This window comes from Pseudoliparis swirei, chromosome 17 (genome assembly GCF_029220125.1).
Source record: "Pseudoliparis swirei isolate HS2019 ecotype Mariana Trench chromosome 17, NWPU_hadal_v1, whole genome shotgun sequence".
In the NCBI taxonomy this organism is placed as follows: Eukaryota; Metazoa; Chordata; class Actinopteri; order Perciformes; family Liparidae; genus Pseudoliparis; species Pseudoliparis swirei.
This window is the reverse complement of record NC_079404.1, coordinates 12,680,819-12,705,920: the sequence shown is the minus strand read 5'-3', so window position 1 is coordinate 12,705,920 and position 25,102 is coordinate 12,680,819. Positions and strand designations below refer to the sequence as shown.

At 43.5% G+C, this 25,102-nt stretch overlaps 2 protein-coding genes across 4 annotated transcripts; both read right to left on the bottom strand.

Annotated features, from left to right (window-relative positions):
* Positions 1 to 573: 573 nt before the first annotated feature.
* LOC130207577 (prominin-1-like) lies at positions 574 to 6,546 on the bottom strand. The gene is made up of 9 exons (XM_056436225.1): positions 5,724 to 6,546; positions 4,501 to 4,829; positions 2,974 to 3,035; positions 2,495 to 2,700; positions 2,184 to 2,304; positions 1,725 to 1,788; positions 1,539 to 1,628; positions 797 to 993; positions 574 to 690 (listed from the first exon to the last, which is right to left on the bottom strand). Exons 2-9 carry the CDS (start codon positions 4,763 to 4,765, stop codon positions 574 to 576), a joined length of 1,122 nt encoding a protein of 373 aa, XP_056292200.1. The 5' UTR covers positions 4,766 to 4,829; positions 5,724 to 6,546.
* A 2,066-nt stretch (positions 6,547 to 8,612) lies between these two features.
* On the bottom strand, positions 8,613 to 24,788 carry LOC130207253 (LIM domain-binding protein 1-like). 3 transcript variants are annotated; one of them, XM_056435766.1, is made up of 11 exons: positions 24,704 to 24,788; positions 15,120 to 15,228; positions 14,758 to 14,802; positions 14,475 to 14,550; positions 13,516 to 13,618; positions 13,079 to 13,251; positions 12,874 to 12,996; positions 12,703 to 12,780; positions 12,462 to 12,585; positions 12,067 to 12,272; positions 8,613 to 11,112 (listed from the first exon to the last, which is right to left on the bottom strand). In XM_056435766.1, the coding sequence occupies exons 1-11, from the start codon at positions 24,729 to 24,731 to the stop codon at positions 10,888 to 10,890; spliced, it is 1,290 nt and encodes a 429-aa protein (XP_056291741.1). In that variant the 5' UTR covers positions 24,732 to 24,788; the 3' UTR covers positions 8,613 to 10,887. The 3 variants fall into 3 exon arrangements, with proteins under 3 accessions (XP_056291741.1, XP_056291742.1, XP_056291743.1); XM_056435767.1 differs by having other exon boundaries at positions 8,613 to 10,212; positions 24,704 to 24,785; XM_056435768.1 differs by having other exon boundaries at positions 8,613 to 10,212; positions 12,073 to 12,272; positions 24,704 to 24,782.
* Between the last annotated feature and the right edge of the window lie 314 nt (positions 24,789 to 25,102).

Genomic DNA, 25,102 nt, shown 5'->3' with positions numbered 1-25,102 from the left:
ATACATAACTATACACACTACGACCCATGACCCCTGAACCCCACCAGCACCCCAACACCAAACCCACCTCAAGCCATACATTTCATAACTCTCACAATCTTAATTGCTATATTCTCATTTGCAATCTCTCTCATATCATCAATTCATGCAATCTCAACATGCACACACTAAATATACCATAATAGCGAAACGATGCTCAAAGCGATAAACGATCATACCGATCGAGCATGGGGACCGCTTCAGCGGGACGGCCCGTCTCGAGTGAAAGCGTGTCAGAGAAAGCTTCATGACAGTGGATAATGTAGAGAAGTATACAGCATTTTTTTTTTTTTAAAGAGCATCAGTAGTAGTAGCACAAACGCTCCAAAAGATGACCGGCACATGCGGCTGCACGACTGCAAGGACTGCACAGGCAAGGCTGTCACGCGACGACGTGCGACGTCACGTCGCGAGCGTTGGTCAGCTCGCAGCGCGCCGGAGCGGCAGGGCCGCAGGCAGCGAACGCGCCGGGGAATCTCGCTAGCTACACCTACGTGACTATCACGTGCAGCTCAATCCAGGTGTAACCCGGCGTCAATCTGGTGGTGTTCGCGAGCGTGTCAAGTACGCGTCGTAAGTTGTCAGACGCAGTGTCAGATACGCTGTGTAGTCTGCGAGAGTTCCGAGCGGCGCAGCCACGCCGTACGTCGGCTGCACTGACGGATCCGCAGGCCGCACGAGCCTGTAAATCATCCGCAGGCTAAAGGCAGCGTGCAAATATTTTCCCTAGTGCAGGTTTGTAAAAAGCAGGACTTACAGTTATGGAGGTGTCCACCGTTAGGGTCTGCAGCAAAGGCTTCAGGTCGTTACAGTCACGACAGTTTCGGTTGGATAGAGTGGTATTGATTTGATTTTGAATCGCGGTGAGGTTGGCCTGGAGGTGGTCCATGCTGGACTGCAGCTGGGCCAAAGATGAGTTCAGACGCTCCAGTTGGAGGTTGGTCTTTACAGTCTCTGCTCACACAAATAAAAAACACAGTCAGTCGATGTACATGGTTACAAAGTAACACTTATTATAAAACAAAGACTTTTTTCATGCTGGCTTTGAGATTAAAAGTATTTTAAAAAGCTGAAATGAACGGAAGCTCTGAACAAAAAGGGAGCACTAAAGGAGAAAGGAGATTCATTATTGAGGGAGCTAAAATCCAACTGCTTTTAGTGAGTATACAATGTTGGTAAATGATGCATCAACACTTCATTTGTCATCATAGAAAAGGCAGAATTACTGCGGCCCAATAAATATATATTAAATACATTAATTTGCAGCTGTCTGTTGCGAAGGAGCATAAAAAACACCCGATTCCAATGTGGAAGTGTATTCCAGTTCAACTGAAACTATATACAGTATATATATACATAAATAAAGGAACAAATTGAAATACATAATATACCCATGAGCAGGACCCCACCTACGTGATAACTGATCTCCTGTCAAATATGCGCACTACAATGGAGATGCTCAGACTGAACCGGACGGGGAGCATGCGGGTTCACTGTACCTTGGTCCAGCAGTCTCACCGAGTGCCGCGCTCGGTCCACGGTTCCTCTGATTTGCGCCTTGATCTCTCTTCCCAACTGAGGTCCAATATCTGATCGGTACAAACAGGTGTGAGGTGTTAATCAAGGTTGAGAACATACATTGTATCGGAGCTGTTATTTACAGATTATTAGTTCCCTGTTCTTACCGTCCAGATTGCTGGACACATTCTGTATGGTGACGTAGCTCACATTCACCACATAGTCAAGTTGCTGGAGAGGCAGAGGGGGGGAATAATCACTTAAAAGTGTGCAATAAGGATATGGGTTGAAAATGCACATACAGTACATCGATGACCAATGACTGATAACACAAACTACTTGTTGTTTTGCGAATAAAGGACAAACACAACCCTACCCTGCCTTTCCCGTTAACCTTCTCCCGCTCGCTGGTATCTTGGCATAAGTGTATTGACACTGCAGAGTGCAGAGCCGGTCTTTAACTGGAGGATTTATGGGTCTGTTTGCTCTTCACATAAAAGCTGTCGCCTCACAGCACATTGATGGCCGGGGTGTAGAACATAATCTGACTAATCTGATCATGCTGCGACACTGAAGTCCCAGAGCTTTTGTATATTTCCATACTCAATCGACTGGTTTCCTCTTACCTGAGGCACCGCAGTGAGGAAGGAGTGAATGTTGTTTATAGATTTGTTAAGCTCCAGTTGGCTCTGGTCCACACTCACTTTGATGGCTTCGTTACTTTTGAACATGCATATGTTCCCAGCCCTAGAAATATGCACACAAACACACACACACACACACACAAACACAATTAAATGTGTCAGGAACACAATCCAAGTGAGACACACAGGCAGTGAGGCATGCATATTCAAGGTGTTTTTATGCAATGCTAATTTTAGATAACACACCATTATGCTGTCAAAAAACACACGCGCACACACACACACACACTCACAGGAGAATGACTGTGGTGACGAATGCAGTCCAGTAGAGAGTTCTTCTGCGACAGTGAGTGGAGGATGTCTGTTTCTGGTACTTCTTCCCACCACAGTTGCCACAGCAGCGACAGCATGCCAACAAGAAACCGACTATAGGCATCAGAACGATGTACAGGACGCCAATGGCTGCACACACCAGGAACCCCACTTCATACACCAGGACCTGAACACAAAACACACACACACACACACACAGACATGTCACGAGACGTCTCTGTGGTTTGTTGTGACGTCACACACTGAGAGACATCACCAGGCAGTTGTACATTACTGTGGTGAGAGTCCACGATCAGAGAGGATGAAAAGAGTAACTTCAGTCGACTGGGATGAAAACACACACGGCTGCTTCAACGTTGAACTCTCAGATTACAGGCCGAGCGGCTCACTCACTGAACATAAACAGAAGTGATATGTGAATAAATGTACATTCACTTACTTCTTTGACGATTTCTTGATTTAGCTGCATTTCAAAACCCTTGACTATTTTCAGGATTAGATCTAAAAAAAAGAAATCAGAGAGAAAGAAAAAAAATGTGTGACTCATAAAACACAGAAACCGGCGATAGCTAATTGCTGTTCTACTCCGCCAGGCTCTGTCCCAGTTATCCTTGTACAAAAGCCCGGCCATGGGTACACAATATGTCTTGTACGCCAAACAAACAATTTAATCTCTTTCATTGTGAAAGTGGGAATCTGACACCTCCATCTTGTGGTTACTAGGAAACTAGGACAGCTTTCAAGAGCGATTGGAATTCTACACAGAAACACAATGCAACGCCTGTGGTTTATGGCCCTGGGTATTATTCACTAAACACAGGCACAGGTAACTAGAAGATATGTTGTTCAGGTGTTTTTCACACATGGTATTTATATAGTTCTCACCATCTGTCTCTGTCACATCAGATTGCTCTCTGGCATAAATGGTCTCAAAAATGAGCATTTTTACAATAAGCCATCAGTTGAGACAAAACGGTGGAATTCTCCAGTTTTGCCATTGTGTAAGTTTTATTTCAGTTCCTCATTTGATCGGCTCACTTGACTTTGGCTTCAACTTGTGGTACAACCAAAGACGCCGCTGGTACTGTAACAAGTCTTTTTTGTGATGTGCTTTCTTCTTTGAATTAATTCGTCTGATTGAAATTGTTTGAAGTTTATTTAGATTTGTGTAGAACTTTTGCTTTTAGTGTTTTGAAGGTTTTCAACCTGATGAACCAAACAACCAACCAACAACTTACAAAGAAGGACAAAATAAATATTGAGCTGTGTTGGAAAGAGTTGTCCCGTGTGTCCTTTGGGGTTCATGCAGGCCATTTCAAGCTGGGCAGGAGTTGAAGAGAGAACAGGAGGAACTCTGAGCGTAGCAGACATTGTGTTTGTGTGGACGCAAGCTTTGTAATAAAACATAAGCATCTTTATGCCTCATTAAGTAAGTTACGAGTAGTTTAAATCCACTCAAATTATTAATACCCAACATTATGTTCACTGAGAATAATAACTTTTGTCTTTGTGTCCGTTTTTTCCCTTTTTGAAATCAATCGCAAGCAGGAAGTAATAGAGAAGGTGTTTTTGGCCAGTGCAACGCGTCACAGGGACAAACAAAAGACCGCTGTAACACAAGTCTGGATAAAGAGAAAACGGTGGCCTAAAAACATCAGTGCAGAACATAAAGATTACAGATTGACAAAACAAATATAAGAAATACCATTTCCTCACTGATTAACCAAATCCTGTCATCGCTCCGTACTGGCATTATTAGCTTTAGAGGAGGGGGAAAGGTTAAAACTGATGCGTCACCTAGGGAAATTATGAGCGTGAAAGGATTTCAATGTCATTTATGGTGCACCTGAAGCCTGGACAAAGGTCGACAGTTATGCAATGATGGCGTAGACTGGGTCCTATATGCTCCAGAACATGAAGAAATACTCAGTGTTTGATGAGTGACTGATACACTGATGACACTGACCTTGAGGAAAGGGGTAAGGCTGGACTGTGTGTAGGAAGGACTGGACCAGAGCGGCCATGAAGCCCACACTGGTGTCCTCCTCTGCCGTGTGCTGGTACTGGGGCTGGGTGAGGCTCTTCGGGGCCACAGCTGCAGGACAGGCAGTCTGTGGGGGGGCCGACTGGGCTAGGCTGAGCAGCAGCACCGCCACCGCGGCCCTGAACGCCCCCGCGCCGCCCTGCCCCCTCTGACCCCTCTGACCCCTCACACTCTCACAAAATCTCATGACTGCAGGTGAAGAACAACTCGGCGAGACAGAGTGATCACCTCATGGCTCTGTCTTGATGCGTCTGGAAAACAAGACAGAGAGACGGAATACAATGACACAGGCTGAGTCACAGAGAAAGAGGTCGCAGAGCAGTTTGGTTTGGCAACAGGAAAAAAACTGCTGCGGTTTTGCAGAAGAAACATTACAATGGCATTTCATAAATGGGAAATATAAACATTAAGCCAACGCCTACACAAACGTTTCTGAGGAACGAAGTGACCTTTAAGCCTTTTTTTCATACTTACTACCTGACCGGAGACTTCTGAGTTTTTTAATACAGTACATGGTGCTGACATTTAAAAAGTTACAGGAAATGTCCTGGAAAAAATGAGGAACTATTACAACATGTATGGCTGTGATCTCATTTGTGTTCCTAGTGTAAACAAACAGAAAAGCTGCATCCACTTGCTTCAGGTACCTGCATCCACTCTGTTTATCCCAACCCGTGACCCATGTATCTCATAGCAGTTGAGTATATAACATTTATAAAGTCTTCTTCCTTCACTAAGCTCCCGCACGATATTTGAACAATCATCAACTATGTGTTTTTATAGATGTAGCTCTCTTAAGAAAATAACTTCACACGGGTAACAACGTTTCTACTTCCTCCTTTGGTCAAAGCAAGCGGTCGACATCAGAGAAGAGTCGACTTGTTCTTTTTAAAACACGATAGCCTCCTTAAACCTACACGCAGCAGCTCAAGGATATTTACTGTCCATACAGCCTCATGGAAGCAAACACTCTGAGCAGCTCCTCCCAGTTTAGCCACTTGCCCAGGTGAGGGTGTGAGTGAGAGGGTAAAAGACTGAGTTCAAAGGCCAAAGAGAGCAAATGAGAAAGAGATATAAAGGCAGTGGAAACACAACGTAAACACAGGAGAGCAGAGTCAGCACTTATTTCCTGTGAGTCAACTCACCTTCTTTGGCCGGACAGATAAGGAGAGTCGCCTGATCTGATCTCCAGTAATTCAGTGAGGGGCGTGTGAGTCTTTAGGTCCTGTAGAAACCTGCTCTGCTCTCACTGTGAAGTTGGAGCTGTGTGCTCGTCTGGAGAACACTGAGAAGTGAGGGAGGGAGAGGAGGGAGGTTCTTACGGAGAGACCCAGGGAGAGAGGGAGGGAGGGACGTGGGAAAGAAGAGTGTGAGTGGTGGGAAAGAAGCACATAATTGGGAGGTGTTACCTTCCAACAAATGGTATTATTTTACAACTTTGCTTCCTGGATTATTCAGAGTATCAAGTGGAAATAACAAGGTTGGCAAGGCTATTGTGCCAGTACCAATTGCAGTTATATACTGTATTGTTATATTGTTTTTTTGCCGGATGAAAAGGTGATTTTCGGTCACCCAGTCTCTCCAGGTATACCGACAAGCCCATATCTGCAATGGTGAGGTATCCAAACAAGCAACAACGCAGCCCAAATATGCAGGACAACATAGCTGGGAAGGAGACAGTTGGGAGGGGGAACATTTTAGAGTTTTAGAGTTTTATCTAAATGTGACCATGAAATCTTTCGGCTGACATTATTGAAATAAATGAGTTCTCCCCCATGTTATCACTTTTTTCAAGATGTACAGTATTACTAGAAACTAGAAGTAAAGCTCCACAGACTGAACCACGCCTCGTATTCAACTACCTTCAGGACAAGAAGAACCACACCAGGACAAAATGGAGACGGTGCTGTTACTTACCAACAACTGGCTTCTGCTGAGGCAACACGTTGATGAGGGAGAGAATAATCTGTGACAACTATTCACGTTGTATAAAGTCTTGTTTGTCAGCTTGACCCGGGGTGTGATGGCACTTCCTGGTCGTTGTAACTCATTTGTTACACCGCTGAGAGGAAATACATTGACAAGAAAGGGAACATGGTTGGGCCTCCCTTATCGGCTTCCCAATTCTGAATGAAGTGAAAGGAGTGTACCTCGGTCCTCGTGTCTCACTTGCAGATCCCTCATCCCTGGTTCACCTCAACCCAAAGTCATCAATTACAGGCTGATCCTTTAATCTGCTACCAAGAGAGCTCTTACCAAGTGGCTTTGGCCTGTGAACCGTCTCAAGGCCTCGCCGTGCTGCCACTCAGTGATGGACCTCATTGATTCTGTGCTTCTGAAACAGCATCAGACTCTTACGGGTTGGTCAGTTATTGTTGGGATAAGAACGTCATCTCTCACCAGCGTCCCACTGGTGGACATATAGCTATGAATTAGAGAAACACCGTTAACAGGGATTGAAGTGTGTGAGTGACTTTTTTTACCATTACTTATTTACAAAACTCTGCCCTTCTGTCTCCATGTGGTCTCTTTGTTGCACAGTATATATATATATTTATATATGTGTATATATATGTGTATGTACTGTATATATATATGTATATATATATACTGTATGTATGTGTATATATATATGTATATGTGTATATATATATGTATGTGTATATATGTATATATATATGTATATGTATGTATATACACATATATAAATATATATATATATGTGTATGTATGTATATACACATATATAAATATATATATATATGTGTATAAATATATATATATGTGTGTGTGTGTATGTATGTGTATGAGATGCTTGTTTGATTCACCAGCGTGGCAGAGGAAAAAGTTGGCTCTACTTTATCAGATAATTCCGACATACATTGTCACAGTTTCTGTCATCTGTTGCCATTCATTCCTCTTTTCGTGCCAACGATCTTCTACATTAGTTCTGCCCTGCCAAAAAAGGACAAACAGGCCACACAGAGTGCCGTCCTTGACAATTTGGTGTGTAATAAGTCAGAAATAAGGGCTGCAGCCTCGTGTTCACATTCCAGTTCGAACGAGAGCAATATTAGGAATCCGATTTACCAGAGTATATCTGAGTAATTGGTTCCTGTGCTTACTAAAGAAAAATGCCAGTGTTTTATTTCTTTACTGCCTTTTTTGTGCGGTTATCCTGTCAGGAGCAGTAGAGCATGAGGAACACATCTTGACAGCACATTCACAGATAGCTGTGACAATGCTCCTTATACAACGAAGTCCAATAACAACAACGTTTTTCAGTGAAAATTCATCTTTATTGATACCATACATGAATTATCAATGACAGAAACCTGGCAAAAAATAGAGATATAAAATCACCCCTATGGTGAGGTGCTACAGGAGCCAGCTATTGGTGAATTGCCATTTCAGCTTTGTCTCACATTTCACAAATCCTTATTCCCTCAATTATTTCATCTCAGGAACCACAGGGTGTCGAAAAGTTCCCCCTAGATTGATTCTGTGTGGGCCTGCTGAGTAGATACACCACCACACAAGTAGACTAGAGGGCTGCAAGAGACAAGGAGTAAGGGCTTCAAAACAATAGCCTGCAGCTCGGTGTACATTTACAAACAGCCTTCCTGTCACATATCGTGGAGAACTCCTCCCCGCTCGGTCTGTCCTGCTGCTCTGGGAGACCCCTGCTGGGTGAGTTTGGAAATTGCTGTCCAATAGCTGGGTGATGCTGAAGCCCATCAACAGGAAACCATACCACAGCAGCTAAAGGTCAAGCCCAGTGTCCCCTCCTCACGATAAGATGACGTGTCAATGGTCAGCATATTTACATTCCTCTGCAATTTTCTCATTGGTTACAGATTTGAAATGTATCGGAGGAAATCCAACAGATGCATTACAAACCTCACACATCACATCGTTGAGGGTTTTGGTAAATCTGATCAACTTTCAGTCACGACTGCTCCATTGTGGAACATTCCCAGCATCTGATGCTCTTTATGAGAAGATGAGCGGCATAACAGAAGAATAAGGCTAACTTAGAGGTCAACACGTTCTCCAAATGTGGTTATTTATTGATTTTCAGTTCATCTGACAAGTTTTCAGATAGACCAGGAAAATGGCCATTAAATGTCTCTTTAATGTGAACATACCGAACCATTGTGATGAACTGGCCAGAACTGGGAGCCACATGTCAAAAACACAAGTAATGGAATGACGTGTATAAGCGTTTACTGACTCAGCAGCCCAACAGACTTCTACATATATCATGAGTATAGTACAGGTGGAGCTAAACAGAATGTCAATACATAGAAAAATAAATACAGTTTGCTAAAATGAGGGCGAAATTCTTTTTCAGTGATTGTACCATTAAAAATCACGTTAAAAAAAAACTTTTAAGAGGCTTTTAATCTCTTTACATTAGATTGAGTTTCTCATAATTCTAGGGAGGGATACATAATGACTTTTACAGAAATGACTACCTAAAAATATACAAGCAAAGACACAAATATGAGGAGTAAAGCCAACAAAATGATTCGTCATAAAACAAACAGCACAGTGTAATCAATATCTAAAGAATCTTTACATTTAGCTCCTTGGTCTGCAGCTTTCTTAATTGTAATTAAAAACACTTCAGGGAAACTTAAGTTAATACAAAAGTCTTTTTTTCTTATTTTACAATCCTGTCAAAACTTGTTTTTAAAATATTTTTCGAGTAGCAAATTTGAGACGTTTTCTCTGAAGAGCCCCAGATAGAGATTTCAAGACAAAGCAAACAGTTCCGCAACGACAAGTCAACCGATCCAGAACGAGCCCTGGATGGAGAACTGGTGGGGGGATCCACTAGGGGGGGGGGGGGGTGTTCCAGTGTGCCGCTCTCTCTACAAGATGGGGTACAGTATGAAAACACGGGCCTCGTTCGCCCCAACTTGTCGTCTAGCACTGAAGCCAACGGACCTGATGACAGCGTGACGTCTGACACGGATGGAGGACATTCTATTAAGCAGAGACTCACATGGCAGTTATTACCGTCACAATAAGAATGATCCAACAGCATTACGTAGACATTAATATACTGCAGCGTTCAGATGTTTTACAGGTCTTACATTAGCGATAATAGAAAAGAAATACACCGTCAATTCATAAGAAAAATAGATTGGAGTTACTAGTGGGAAACAGTGCAAAGAATATTCTGGGGGTGTTTTTGTTTGCTTGTCTGTTTATTTTTTAGAAATTGTTTACAAAAATAAAAACAATTCAAAACAATTCAAAACATAGAAAATGAAAACACACTTCTGTAGCATCTGGGGCTCTGGTCCAGACATGCTGCGTACCACCTCTCTCCAGTACCTCAATGTTTTATGCTGCAAGTGTAGGTGTGTGTGTAGGTGTGTGTGTGTGCATGAGTGTATGCGTGTGTGTATGCATGTGTATGGGAGTGTGTTTGTGTGAGCGTATATATGTGTGTGTATGCGTGTGTGTATGCGTGCGTGTGTGTGTATGCGTTTGTGTATGCGTGTGTGTGTGTGTATGCGTGTGTGTATGCGTGTGTGTGTGTGTGTTTAAGATTTAGCGTAGTGGTTCTCAACTCCGGTCCTCAAGCTCCGGCACTGTACAGGTTTTTGTTCCAACCAGGTCCTACAAAAACAAATAATTGAGTTTTTAAAAACTGAACGTTCAATTTTGATACTAAGAGTGCACACAGTTTTCTGCAGCCTGCAAAAAAATAAGTTAAATAAAAGCATTTCTTCCCTGTGACATGAGCACAACAGAAACCACGTGGTGCGTCGTCAAGGAAAACGCCTGAGAGACCCGAGGTTGGAACAAGAACCCACTGACATGGTCGCCATGGCGAGCACTCGGACAACAGGACATGCCAACTTTGGCTCAAACGCTGTGGTGAGCTACGATGGGAGGGGGGGGGGGGGGGGGAGGAGGAGACACATGCACACACACCCCCATCCCGCCAGACTTGCCACTCCTCTAGGAGGACCGACTGCAGCCGAGCAGACAAGGGCCCAGGCTGAGCACCACTGGTCAAGTGCAGCGTTGTGAGGGAGCGGGTGGGATTCTGCTGACCCTGTCCTTCATGTGGCAGTCGAGAGCTTTAGCAGTCCGTTCAGCTATCGGCCCTTTTCCTAACCACTCTCCTTTTCGTCATAAAATGAACATGACGGAACAAAATGAACACAAATTAATTAAACACAAGTGCTCGAGGCCACCCTCACTGACTCCTCTCGCTAGTGTGTTGGCTCAGGCGGATCCCAGTTGGGTTTAAGCATTGAAAAAGGGACTGGCTGAGACCTCAGCACTCTACTGGGACGACTGGGAGTTTTCATTCTTGCTCTCCTGACTGGAGGGAGCCTTGTTGTTCCAGGGCGAGTTTGCCCCAAGTGCAGGCGAGCTGTTGAAACTGTCCTCATCCTCCAGGCCATTCGCCCCATCGAACTGCGTGTTCTCCAGTCGTGTGATCAGACGCTTGTCCTCGTCACCAAACTCCCCTCCCATCAGAGTGGGCTCTCCCACCATCATCACGTCCTAAAGGGGACAGCAAGGGCCGGTACATATTATCCCCATACTACAGGGGGCCGCGCGGAATGACTGGCTGCACGGGCGAGTTCCAAGTGTCGTGTTTTCTTGCCTATGGTCTAGCGATTTAACTTCAATTCCAGCTTGTTTTATTAATGCGATGCATGATAATTGATACGCTTTAGGGACCAAGAGATTATTAAAACCTGAGGTATTAGTGTCCTTTCATTCTTGAACCAATCACAACATGACATTGTGTTGTCGGGGCATCTACCCTGACAGTTGTGGCCCTGACTTCCTTCCCCAGTTCCAAGAACCGGGGTCAAGGGCCCTCGCTACTGGCCAGCAGTGGACGTCCCTGAACCGTGAGTGCTGCATCAAGGGGGCGGGGGGCGGGGTCGTTTCATTCCACCTCGGGTCTCGTTCACTCAACCAAGCAACAAAGTCAGCAAAGACAGACAGCAGTGCTGTGTGGATCGTGCGCTCTGAGACCGACTCTAAAACCAAGTTGAGAGAAAACCTAACTGTAGCACTGGAAAGCAGAGCAAGGTAGCCCGAACCCATGCCCCCAAAATATGCTGAGCATTACTTAGTGATGGAGGTCACATCTACGTCTCTATAAACACATGCACCTGTGGCCCCAGAGGACCATGGACCGCCCATCACTGGTTCACATCAGGGGTCGACTAATTAAATCTACTCATCCGTAGACGAATTGAAGAAAGCAACCCCTGTTCCCCATCCACACCTGAATCCAGATCACACTTCCAGAGGCATCCCTACGTTAACTCCATCCTGTTGCTACACCTACTCCTCCCCACTCACCAACAACCCCAGCTACCCCCCTTGTTCACAAATCACTTCCTAACCTGCTTGGCTTTCTTTCCAAGCCCTCCACCCGGAGTCTCGTCCTCCATTGCCTGACTCTGCTGAACTTGGAGGTCAAGTAAATGTAATGCTTACAGGTACCTGGCTGGAGAGAGAAAAGCTGTTGGCTGGACTCTTCTTTTTGCTGTTGCTGTTGGTGTTGGTGTTGCTGTTGGTGTTGGTGTTGGTGTTGGTGTTGGTGGTGTTGGTGTTGTTATTGCTGCCGGCCCCGGAGCTCACGGTGCTTCCACCGGACACCTTCCTTTTCCGCCGCTTGTTTGGAGCTTGTCTGGCGGGCTCGGCTATGAAGACAACAGGTGGAAGACATAAGCACATATTTGAAGAGATGTAAATCGGTTATTTCTTGGCCCGTCGCAGATAAAGTATCGTCTTGCAATTGCAACTGGATTTGTTTCGACTCCACAGCTTAATGAATATAAGGGCAACACTGCCATGAATGCCACTTGCAGTTCCACAGGTGGGTGTATTACCTGGAGGTGCTACCATTCTTTGCCACTTTTGGAAGAGGCAAGTCTTCAGGCAGTCTCTGGGGCTCAAGCTGTAGGTCTTATGCCTTGACATCAACTCTTGCATGGGCTCCAATATCACACATAGCTTTATGGAATATAAAGAGGGGAACAAAACAGACAGGAAGAGTGAGAACAGGTTCTTGTGGTTTTAGTTTGAGCTCAATGATAAAAAGAGAACCTGATCAAACGGAAATCTGCTTACACGGAGGTAGTTGAGTGTGGAGTTGGACAGCCCACATCTGGTGATATTTTTAGCCAGTTGATCGAGCATTTGCGGATCCTGTACGATTATGTTGAAAGATTAAATTGATAAGTGCAAGTACAGGATGTGCATTTAAGTGCGAATGGGTGGTTATTTGAGTGTGGAGCTCACATGCATAGCCAAAATGCTCCTTGGTAGGACTTCTCGGTGTTGTCGGATGCTGAAGTGCCACGTCTTGATCCTCATCATGTCATCAAACATGAACTCTAAATACAGGCGGCCCTCCACACAGACCTGAACCACAGGAGAAGTTAACGTTAGAAGTCACAGCAGCAGCAGGAATTAGAGGGACGGCTGTACATATTGCATCCGGTACCTGTGTGAACATGGGTTTGCCATTCTGAGTCACCATGGTGCATTGGTCACAGTCGAGAGACACAAAGTTACTGTGGAAGGACTCCTTTGGGTGCTTCAAAACATAAAACAGCTCAGTGGCGCCCCCCTCATAAATACTTCGAAAGTATCGTGGAATCAAAGTCCTGCCGATGGCTGCACACAAAAATGTAACTTTGTCAATTTATGAAATCAATACACACACACAAAATTGTTATCAGCCACATTGGTAGAGTAGCAGAACATTTGAGAGACATGAAAAGGATCAAATTAAGAACATCATGGATACACATAATGCTACCATTATTCATTCATTTTGATGAATGATAATCACAAATTCTCCAGTATATTTGAAAGATATGATTTGAGAAAGATATAAAACATTAAAGTAAAAAAACAGATGGCTCTTTTTCTTCTTACTGTATCGTTTGGGTCCATCTTCCAGACAGAACGTGATGGTGAGCATGGCGTCATCCTCAAAGAACTCTGTGGTGAAGGCATCCCACCAGAGATTGTCACAGTCCTGAAAGCAGATAAAGAATCGTTCCTCTCAAGTTTCATTCCTTTAAAACTGCAAGCCGAACTTTGGGAAAAAAATCTACATGAGGCAAATTACTATATTATATAATCACAATAAATTAAAATAGCCTTCAAGTGTCATACAGCTTATATTCTATGGAGAGGAAACTACAAAGAATGATTGTTAACATACTAAAACCACAGACGTTCTTGTTTCCTCAAATGTACTATTTACTATTCACCTCTACTTCCTCTCATCAACGTAAGACAATGGACTTTTGAAAACAGGTGTGGCCTTCATGATCGTCACAATCATCCATGCAGAGGTTCATAACCATGAGCAGATGAGTAAATATGCTGTTGGTGAAGTGAAGAAGTAAAAACTAAACTGAAGGTGAACTTTCTAAATATTCAGACATCAGGTGTTTTGTTGGACATAGAACTTAATTGTGGTTGAAATCCCTCCAATGCACAGAGGTTAGTGTAAAAACATTTGTAATAGAGGGCAGACAGACGTCACATAAAAATCGGGGCTTGTTACAAGTGCTCAGTTGCGCGCTCAAGCATGTAAACAGTAACATGTTAACAGTTGGCACTCAGATAATCTTATTATAGCCTGAATGTAAATTAAGTTAGTCAATTCTCTTCATTTCCCACTAAATCCATAGCAGGGTTAGCGACACTAACAGCAGCTGGTAGGGAAAATATGAAAAGTAGTTCACAGGAGCTGCACAATGTAGCCCGACAGATTGTAATCACAACCAACTTGAAAATAAAAATCAGATGCTGTGTTTTTGCGCAGCACCAGTTTGGTGTGGACTTCTCATCGCTCTCTCCGTGGGTGATGAAGTGACTCTCACCTCTGTCCAGTTCTGTAGCCTTTTGTTCAGCTCGTATATCCGGTAATCTGTTTGGTTCCCGTACGGTGTGGGTCTCCTGAAACGGAAAACATGGGCACTCAACACTCTGCAGACTGAGCCGCTTCGGTGGCTTTCCCAGACCCGGCGCAGAAAAACAATAACATCAGCGACGAGCAGTTTCACACTTATGTTAAAGACGGGAACATTGTAGATGAACAGAGGCTCTTTAAATGACTTCTGCGCTCAGACAAACCACAACTGGATGTTCACTATGTGTTCTCACCCCATTCCAGGCTCCATGTATGATGGGGGGTACATGGGTGTAGGCCTAGGGAGAAACGAAATTACAAACATAAATTACACCACCCGATGTGGGATAATACATTTGGTGTCTAAAAAGAGACCAGAAATAATTATCGAAGTAAAGAAGAAAAACATCAAAATAACAGCGAGTATAAGCCATAAAACCTCAATACAATTATCAATAAAAAACAATGCTCATCTAAATATATTTGCTATTTAGTAAACACATCTACGTCAACAAATTCTGACATCACATCTTCCGGTGTACAAAGGTAAAAAGGAGACATAGTTTTGCCATATTTTGGTAAAGAGAGATCCTCGTGCCAGTACAACCAGACGTACCCCACATCTCTGTCCAGCATTGCGCCTGGTTGGAAGGGGGGGAAGCTGCTGCTGCCGCCGTTGGGGGGCTCCTTAGGAGAGTACAGCTTGAATGACTTTGACGAACAGCCTGCACACAGCAGCAGAGACAGAGGGGGAAAGAGCAGAGATTTAGAGATTTAGATTTAGCTCATTCAAATCACAGCATCATCTCAGTAATCTAATGCTGGATGATTTTGTCGAGATTTACTCAAATAAAAAGCACACTGCCAAACCAATTCCCTGCTGCTTGCATTGTCTAATCCATCTTCAATCTGGTAAATGGACAAGAAAACAAATACTCATAGGGAGAAAAAAAACAGAAATATGTATTGGGCTGCAGAAATCTGAGGAAACAATCAGGGGAAGACAAGATGAGGAGATCGTCTGACACGTTCTTTGTGGTCTTGTATCATTTGTACTATTATAGGAAGCCCTCTTCTCTGCTTACAGCCCATGTGATACTCACCGTGGGCCTCTGCTCGGTCTGTGTGTTTCTCCCCCCTCGTTGCCTTTCCTACCCATCCCCCCATTCAGAGCCCGGCTGTTGTTAACCCTTCTCTGTCCAGATAACGCATTCACGCTCAAACAGTTCAGATCTCTTAGATATCTATTCGATATCTAATCTATTCATTCACAGAGACCTCACAAACCCAGTGGTTCCATAATCAGACATGACCTGGGCCGGCCCATAACCACCATGTTACTCATTCTTAGCTCAGATACAAAAACTGTGGAGGGACCGAGAGGGATTTGATGCGGTTCATTCGTAATCGGGTTAACAGATAAGGCAATGTTGAGATCATAGAAAATATTGAGTGTTTCTGTGTTTGCCCCATTTATAAAATGGCGTATGCGTGTCCTGCTCGTAAATGTGGCATTACCCAGAGGCATCTGAAGGCAGCATTATGTTAATGTTTTATTTTTACAGACACAACACTTGGCCGCTGTCAGCGAGGCATATAAAATGGTTACTGTACCAAATGTAAACTGGCAGGGGGAACCACTGGGCCACAATAATGCAGCATCAACCATCACTGCGGAACGTTTTACGCTTTGCACATGGACTACTCCACAAAGGTAATGGTTTAAGTCAAGATATACACATGAAGGGAGAAAGGCAGGAGCTGTAAGTATGCCCGTGTCAACCCTGATCTGTCCATCCCCATTCACAGCCGAGTTGCTGCTCTTCTAACAACCACAACTCCTCCTTCGTTTGCTCCCAGCTCATCTTCTCCTCCTCCCAATTGCTGTGCGAGTGAACCGGCTCAGAAACTACAATAACTATAGACACGTTACGTCTGACCCATGGACCCCCACCGCCCCCCTAACAACACCACGAGCCCCAGACAGCATGCAACCACATACGTCTTCATTCAATCTCCTGCTGATGCACAAACTCCTGCAAGAATTGTACATAATTATTGTTTTCTCCATTATGCAACGTCTCCTCATACAGAAGCTTACAATCTGCAAACATGCCGACACACAGTGCATTATCACCTTGAAATATCACACAGCGTAAATGGATGTGCCGTCAACAGCGGAAAACGGATTCACAAGCCCAGTCCGACAGATGCGTGATGGGGAGACCGCTTCACGGGCGGGACGGCCCGTCTTCTAGATGAAAGACGTGTCAAAGGAAAGCTTCCTACGTGACAAATAATGATAGAGATGAATGACTGCAGCAACTAAGCTTTTTTTTTTTTTTTAAAGGAGGTCATAATTCAGATGAGTCACCGTGAAGCAAGAAGTGAGACTCGGTCCTCTCAAACTGCTCCTCGCAAACAATGGAGCTGCATCCAGAGGCTGGCGACAGCCAGGGAAACACATGTGCAAAGACTGTCAACGTGCGGATGCGTATACGGCTCAGGCTACGTCTACGACAGCACGCCCGTGTCCTCTTCGCCACCCTGGAGCGGACAGGGCCGCAGGCAGGCAACGTCCTCGGAGGACAGATGCCGTCGCTAAGCTATAAACCTAGCTGGGTGCTAACCTACCGTGACCACCGACATCCAATAACCCCCCCCCCCCCCGTGCTTGTTCACGAGCAGCTTTCGGTGGTGTGTTGTGAACCGGCGCAGCTGTTGCCAAAGTAGCGCGTCTGTAAGTTGTAGTTACCTGCAGAGAAAGGTCCACCGAAACGCGGTGTTTCTAGCCAGCTAGCTTCGCTGCTAGCTGGACGGCGATAGCACCAGCGCCGACCGTCGGTCCTGCAACGTTAGTCCCCGACGAGGCGACACGAGACGGGGTGCAAAACTACTCTCCGGCTAGTTGCCCTGGCTCCTGTCAGTTTTCAATCCCCGACTAAGTGTTTTAAATGTCATTTGTTTAGGGGGCGACGCTACCTATTTACTAATACTACAGGACCCTTTGTTCCAGCCAGCCGAGACAAGAAAAAAATAATAAAGGCCCCGCCTCCTCCAGGCGACCCCGCCCATCCCGTCAAACACACAGATAAACACAGGCCGGCCTCCCCGATGTGTCTTGTCCGGGACCCATCGGTGGCATCTAACAGTAGGAACGGTTATCAGGATATATTTGGTCTTTTAGCACGCTTTTGCAGATAATAATAATAACATAATAATAATAAACATTTTTATATAGCACCTTTAAAAACAATGTTTACAAAGTGCTCCACAGAGAGTCAAAGCAAAACAAGTGGAATAGCAAGAAACCAATATTACATTCAAAGGTATATATTACAATTAAAAATAAAATGGAAAATAAAATAATAATAAATTAAAAACCAAATAAATTAAAAACAGACAACTAAATTAGGGGAACCAAAGTTCTGCATAAAAAGACTAGATCACTTAACCCTTGTGTTGCCTTAGGGTCATTTTGACCCGAATCAATACTACACCCTCCCCCCGCTTTTGGGTCATTTTGACCCGATTCAATGTTTCACCCTCCTGTTACCTTTATATTTACTAACATATTTTACCCTTTGGGTTCAATTTGACGCCAGCAATTAAAACCTCCAGAAAATTATTAGAATTAATATTGTTTTCCAAGTTTAAGTGTGAGGCACTTTATGTTTGTTTGTTGACTACCGAAAGAACACCGAGATTAAACATTGAATGGGGTCAAATTAATCCTAAAGCGGGGGGAGGGTGTAATATTGATTCGGGTCAAAATGACCCTAAGGCAACACAAGGGTTAAAAGCTGTTCTATAAAAATGGGTTTTAAGATAAACATAATAATCTCATCCCATAGTCCGAAAGCATCCTTTTATATCAGCTTGTTCCAAATCTTCGTGGAAGGGACTACAGATGAAAAATAGCCTCTTGGCTAACTCTGGCACATTTACTGCAATGTTTTTATCAATGTGCATTGTCCCTTATTAAATAAACCATGAAGAAGAAAAAAATTTAAAGCTATATAATGTTTACAGTGTGTCAACATCGTTCATGTTTTCATCACGTCACCATGAAGTGGAAGCATTCTTCATATGTGCATTATGTTAAACCCATTTCCACAAAACTCGGTACTTTTGGAAACTGTGGGGTCTTTACTGGAATTTGAAGTGTGGTGCATTCAGGAAAGATGTGGCTGCAGTACATTGGTTTATAAAGAGTAGCAATTGTGTGGGTCAGAGGAATTTAAGAATTTACATTTACAGTATTTCTTTATTCTTACAAGACAGATGTCCTGAGATACAAAATATTCCTGTGATCTCATATTGATGACAAATGATGAACAGTTTAAAAAAGTCAGTGTATAATACAAACTTGATGACACGTCATGTCTGTTAGGAGGCATTAAGACTGCCATACATTTAAGAAAGAGGCTAGATTGTATTAAATATATTAACAGAAAGGCTGGGACATGTAGAGCCTCAGTATATCTCTGCATATTTATTGAAGAATAATACAGTATCACAGTTGAATATAAACAATAGATGTCAGTGTGATACAATTATATTTACTTTTTGAGTTTGGAACTCCTGCACTTAATTACAGAAACTGGCACGGTTGTATCCTTTGAAACGCTGCAGTATGCAGTATTTATATAACTTATGGTGGGGGCATTGGCATTCAATTCAGTCCTATAAGCATTTATGGGGAGGTCAAATTATTTTGCCAGGGCTGCTGGAAGCCCTGGCCATCCAGAACTGTACAGCCTGTCCTGACTGTAACAGTCCCAATATTTTTTTCAACATGACTGGGATTCAGACATTTTTTCACACTGTTCAGCAAATCCGCCACAAAGACTAGTTACCTAAACAGGATGTTTAATGCAAGCCAACTTTGTAAAGGCTTAAGAAAAATAATTGACTTGGCTGATGACTCCAATCTTCAATCCTGAGCCTCAGATTATGTAAGGGTATAATCTGCAGCCTCACTTTTAATCAATAACCACTCTAATGTTTACAAGTAATATATTTGAAGCCCGGAAAACCTTTTGTGGTCTCAAAGTGCATTTAAAGCTCAATTTGTTGAGGCTTTTACTTGAGCTGCCAGTCAGCTTGTAGATATAAATCAGGAGAGCAGAAGAGAAAAGTGAAGCAATACATTTCATTGAGAGTATAAGCACATCTGACCCAGACCAGTCACTCTGAATGCATAACGCCCATCAGGCTTAGAGGGCAGATATGCAGCATGTACTCAGTGTTCAGATTGGAGGAGAAGGACACGTTAATATCTGTTAAATGTTGGAAAACGAAGCAACTAACAATGTTGTATCTGTGGTCCAATCTGAAAAGTGCGACTGTGTAGTTCTGACAAATAATAAATTAGATTATAAAACGAAAATAAATTAGATGTAGAAGCTTTTGTTGAAAACAATGATTCCCCTGTCGGTGTTGATGGACTGACACAAAGAAGAGATGACAGAGAACAGCAACTCCCTCTGCTGGCAAATGCTGCAAACATCCTCATGCCTCAGAATAGCATTATTGAATACAATAAATACAACTCTACTGTACACTATTCACAGCTAACATAAACTATAAAATCAAAATGTTGTGTCTTGAAGTCATGATCTTTATCTGCCTATTCCATGAGAACATTCCTGCTATTAGACTTTATAATACATCTCCTCTAGCCAAATCCTCCTCAAACTGATCATCAACACCGTGCACTGCTGTCACTTTATACTTAAGAGACACTCTGTACACTTTCATTTTTATTGTATTTTTTACATTTTCATTTCCTTTATTATTCATATTCTTAAATGTAATATGTTCTGCTATTTTTCATTTTATTTTATGTTTTGCTCAACCAGTAACAGTTATATGCAGAAGTGTGCTTATATTGATGGCTTCTGAAGGAAGTCTGCATTATCATTACAAAAACAAAATAACCTAAAAAAAACATTAAAATATGTGCTGTATGGAAGTGTGGATCATACAGCTGAAAATATGGATGATTGCATTCATTGCTGTAAGAGTGTTTCAGTCCTGCAAATTGGTCCCGATTTCATGTATTCAATAATAGTCCCATTTAGTACACACAGAGTACCTGACAAGTAGGACTGGCAGGCACGTTAACATGAAATGGCAATACACAAGAACAAAGTTGTAATTTAGTAACTGGAAAACTAGTCTTGTACGACACACAATCTCTTGTATTTATAGATCCGGATTTCCAAAGACCACTTAATACGTACTATGTTATGCAGAGAGGGAGTGTGTAACATTAACACTAAAATGCTTACCATGCATTGTAATGGAAATGTGGTCTCTAAAACAGTTAAATGTAAAATGGATATTTAATAATGTGCTTCATTACTCAAGCATCCTTACAGTTACACAGCTATTACACTTGAAACAAAACTAACAGTGATAAAGAAACCGAGGTGAGCTGTAAACAAGCTGACTCTACGAAGCGGCGTACACATGTAAACATGCCTTAAAGCCGTTTTCGAAACCCTCCAGCGTATTGTGTCTGTACACACACTTGTGACAGAGAGAGTCGAGCATGTGTAATGAACACGGAGAAGAGCGCTGGTGAACAGCATGTTCAGACTCTTGTCGCAGCTTTTCTATCCGCACAGTGGAAGCACAAACGTGTCAGGGACACGGCTCTGTGGCACCTGACTGGTCGTGATAGCAAGCAGACGGAACTCTCAAAGGCTGTGGCTCGACTGCAAGAAGTTAAACTGCATGTGCTCAAGATAAAGAAGGCTCGCTGTGGTGGACGCTCGCAATGACAGAGGTCACTGATCTGAATCCAGGCAGAATCAGCCAATCCATAGAGGATTGCTGTTCAAGGTTTATCCTGTAGGTTTGGTCATTTATACAGCTCCTCTTGTTATATACTTTTCTAAATGTAAATCCACCAGGAAATATAATTTGCAACTTGTATTCTTATAATACTGCTCAGTTTCAATGTACGTTCTTAAACTGAACAATGGAGAGACAGCGATGATGTTATTTAGAGGTCAATATTAGAGCCGCTCCACAGATAGTAATGAAACAACTATAGCACCTGATTTTATTGGAATAAGGACACTTTATCTAATTCACAAAATGAAGCCCTGAGTTAGTCGCTAATTCCAAATGAATGGACAAACTCTAATTCATGGAAATTCATTTGCATTTTACAGCATCATCAATTCAAGTCTTGAACCATTTCTGATTTTTTATTTTACAATCCAAAACACAATATAAATGTTGTTAAATGGCAGCAATTTCTTTCACAACATTGTAACACCTGCCATGATTTGTTTATCAAATCAAGTTTGTTTGAACAATTAATTTTCGACCCCAACCAGCTCAAACAGGCTGTACAATTCAAGATACGCTCATTACCAACAATTATTTCCATGTTAAAGTTACTATAACAATCCCACTTGCACACACACACTGGCACATAAATACAGCACAAAGCTCTTAAATAACTGCGGCTGTCCTCACACCTTTTGCTCTCAGCCCAGCTCTGTTTCAGTCTATTGTCAGTCAGTACCAAGCCTGCTTTCATGTCTTAAAGACTCTGCGGCTCGCACATCTTCCGCAAATAAAAGGTGTGCTTTAATATAAAATCTTTTTCTCCTTCCCACACATTTTGTCTTCTCCCCATCCTCCCCCTCCTCTCGGCTGTGGCACATGCCAGCTTTCCTCTGCCATCCTGTCGACCCGCAGCAGATGTGACATCGCTACAGCACTACCCCCCCCCCCCCCCCCATCTCTCTGACTCCCCAGCATCTCTGTCTCCCACGCATTCCTTCTTTCTCTCTGCACACAGCCATTTTGATCTAGCAAACAAGATCTGAGAGACTCACTAGGGTAGAGAGAGAGAGGAGGGGACAGGGAGGAGAGAAGAAATGAAGAATTGAGGAAGGAAAAAATGAGGCACAAGCTTTCAGCACAGTGAGATAAAGCTGAGGCAGTCGTGTTGTTGTGTAATGGTAATCAAAAAAGCCCGAGCTGTTTGGCTGCCATCTTGCTTTAAGTCACTTTTCGTCAATCAGAAGCCATGTGACTTTCTGCATGAGGTAACGCCACTGTTACTGCAAAAGGCAGTGAAGAGTATATGAGGGAGTGACAGAGAGCAAGAGAGGGGGAGAGGTAGGGGTGAGGGGGACGGGGGGAGTGAGATGAGGAAGGCAGAAATGGGAGGGAGGGGTTAAAGTGAGATGGGTGAGAGATGGAGAGAGTAGTGAGCAGAGGGGAGCGCATGCTTGATTGCATGTGAGAATGGAGGGGAGGGAGGGAGGGGGGGATCTTCAGCTCACGGGCAATCTATTTTTACCATTTAGTCTGAACAAAGGACGTGATTGGCTCCACTGTGTTCGAACAGATCTCCTTCATGCGGGCAACAAAGCCTTAAAAAGGCTGATTCACAGCAAAGTCACAACAACAGCAGGGTGCCACAGGGTTGTCGATGAACGAGACAGACATGACACGTCTGTTCTTTATTATGGCTCACATTCTGCCACATGCAAATGCACTCAGTTCAGATTCCTCTCTTCTGTAATGCTCTGACCCAATAACCAAACAAAGATGAACGGGCCCAGATGAAAAGAGACAGTACCGTAGAATAAGAGGGGGATTTGTTTTTCCGATGCAAATTCACACACAAAGGATGGGGAGGATCTTCCATCCACCATCGTACAAGAATGTAAACAAACCAGTCTTCGAACGTAATGATTTGCAGTGCACGTTAGCGAGGGAGAGAGACTGCAAACCGGTGTTGATCAATGTTGCCCTGTGGTTATCTGCCAGATCAGCTAAACTTGTCCAAGCAGGCTCCTCGTGAAGCTGCATGTGCAAACCTGCGAGTGTCGGTGCACAACATGCACATGGCAGATAACTCTGGTTTCACCTCTCTCTCCTTACATCCTTCAGAAACATGTGGATGTCGTTAAAGGTTTTAAGTCCGTCCACAGAGGGAGCGAAGGAGCAGATATTCTGGAAAATGGCAGGAGAAAGCACCGGAAGCGAGTTGGTAAAGAAAAGATCTGAGAGGAGAACACCATGCAGAGGCCTCTCTCCTATTATTCCATCTGATAGGCGACTACCAATGAATCAGAGCGGCCCCATTTAAATGATTCTGACACCCTAATTCAATCTGCCCTCTCTCTCGCTCACCCTGAGCAGATGCTACGATTCAATTTCTACCCGTTACTTGCTCCCTTGTGCGTCACGAAGCCCGTCCCCTGGCACTGTGTGCACGGGGCGAGCGTCTTACCGGGGCACCGTACCTGTTCAAGAGAAATTTCTCCAAAGTCAAACAGGATCCAACGCTATATGGGAGAGAATGGATTGTAAGATACTTGATCAAAATTGTCTCAACATTTTGTTTGCTAAAGACTGACTATATTTTATTTCTATGGCTCTGAGACACCACAAGAGGCGATTGTGGATACTGTTTATCAATAAGACACCATAACATTAGCAGTAAACCATATTTTATACCACATTTATTTAAAACTCAAGAATGTTTATTTCAAGAAAAGCCAAGTCAAGCATAACAAGTGCATTAAAAATCAAAATATGCAGGAATGCAAAGTCACAATGACAATGAGCTGCCTAATATCCAAAAAGCAGCTCAACTCAAATTCAACTCTGAGCTAAATATACTTAAGTACCTCATTAATGGTTCACATTCATCAAGAGAGACAAGCTTTAAACCATTTTGCAGTGAGTAAAGTACTTTTGCCTCCTTCATTTGGGCCCATGAGACACATTTAAGAGTTATTGTAACAGTAAGCAGTGATTTCCACCAACTCCTCTCGACATATAAGAGCACGAATAATAGAGAAGCAGAACTGTGGAGGCCAGAGGACGCCGAGAAAAGGAGTGAAAAGCAAGCAAAGCACTTATTGATATCTCAGTGTCTCTGTATGTGACAGAACGCAAAGAGCCATTGATCTGCTGCACAGCCAGCTAGCGTGACTGAGAGGGTCTGCTGAACAACTCAATCCCAAAGTGTGGTACCCTCGGTCTATAACCTTGTTTTAGGACATGTGTTGAGAGTGAAGCACGGCTTATCCAACACACAAACTCACACAGCTTGCCCTATAGGCGGCTTTGCAGCACTTTTACATAAGTCATCTTTCTGACAGCACCACTGAGCACAGAGACGGAGGAGGAAAGAGAAAGAGAGTCGGCACTCACCGGGACAAGCACAACCTCCAACAGACATCTTCTCACATGTTGGGCTCTGCTCTGAACGAAACAGCTGCACTCAGTCCACACGCTGCTCGCATGGGCTAACTGTGAGGGAAACAACATGGACAGAGGGGTGGAGAGATTAGAGGGAGTGGTACAAAGCAGGGCATGTACACCACAACTCTCTCTCTCTCTCTCTCTCTCTGTCAGATGCAGGAAGTTGGCAGTGGTGCTCTAACTGCATCATTAATAGGCATATTGCAACACAAGTGGGAGGGAAAATGAAAGAGGAGTGAAATTGGAAGAAAGAGCCTTTACATAATGTGAGACTTGAGTAAGTACTATGGAATGGAGCAAGGGACTGTCCTGAGTGTGTGCATGCGTTTGTGAAATGGAGAATGCAAG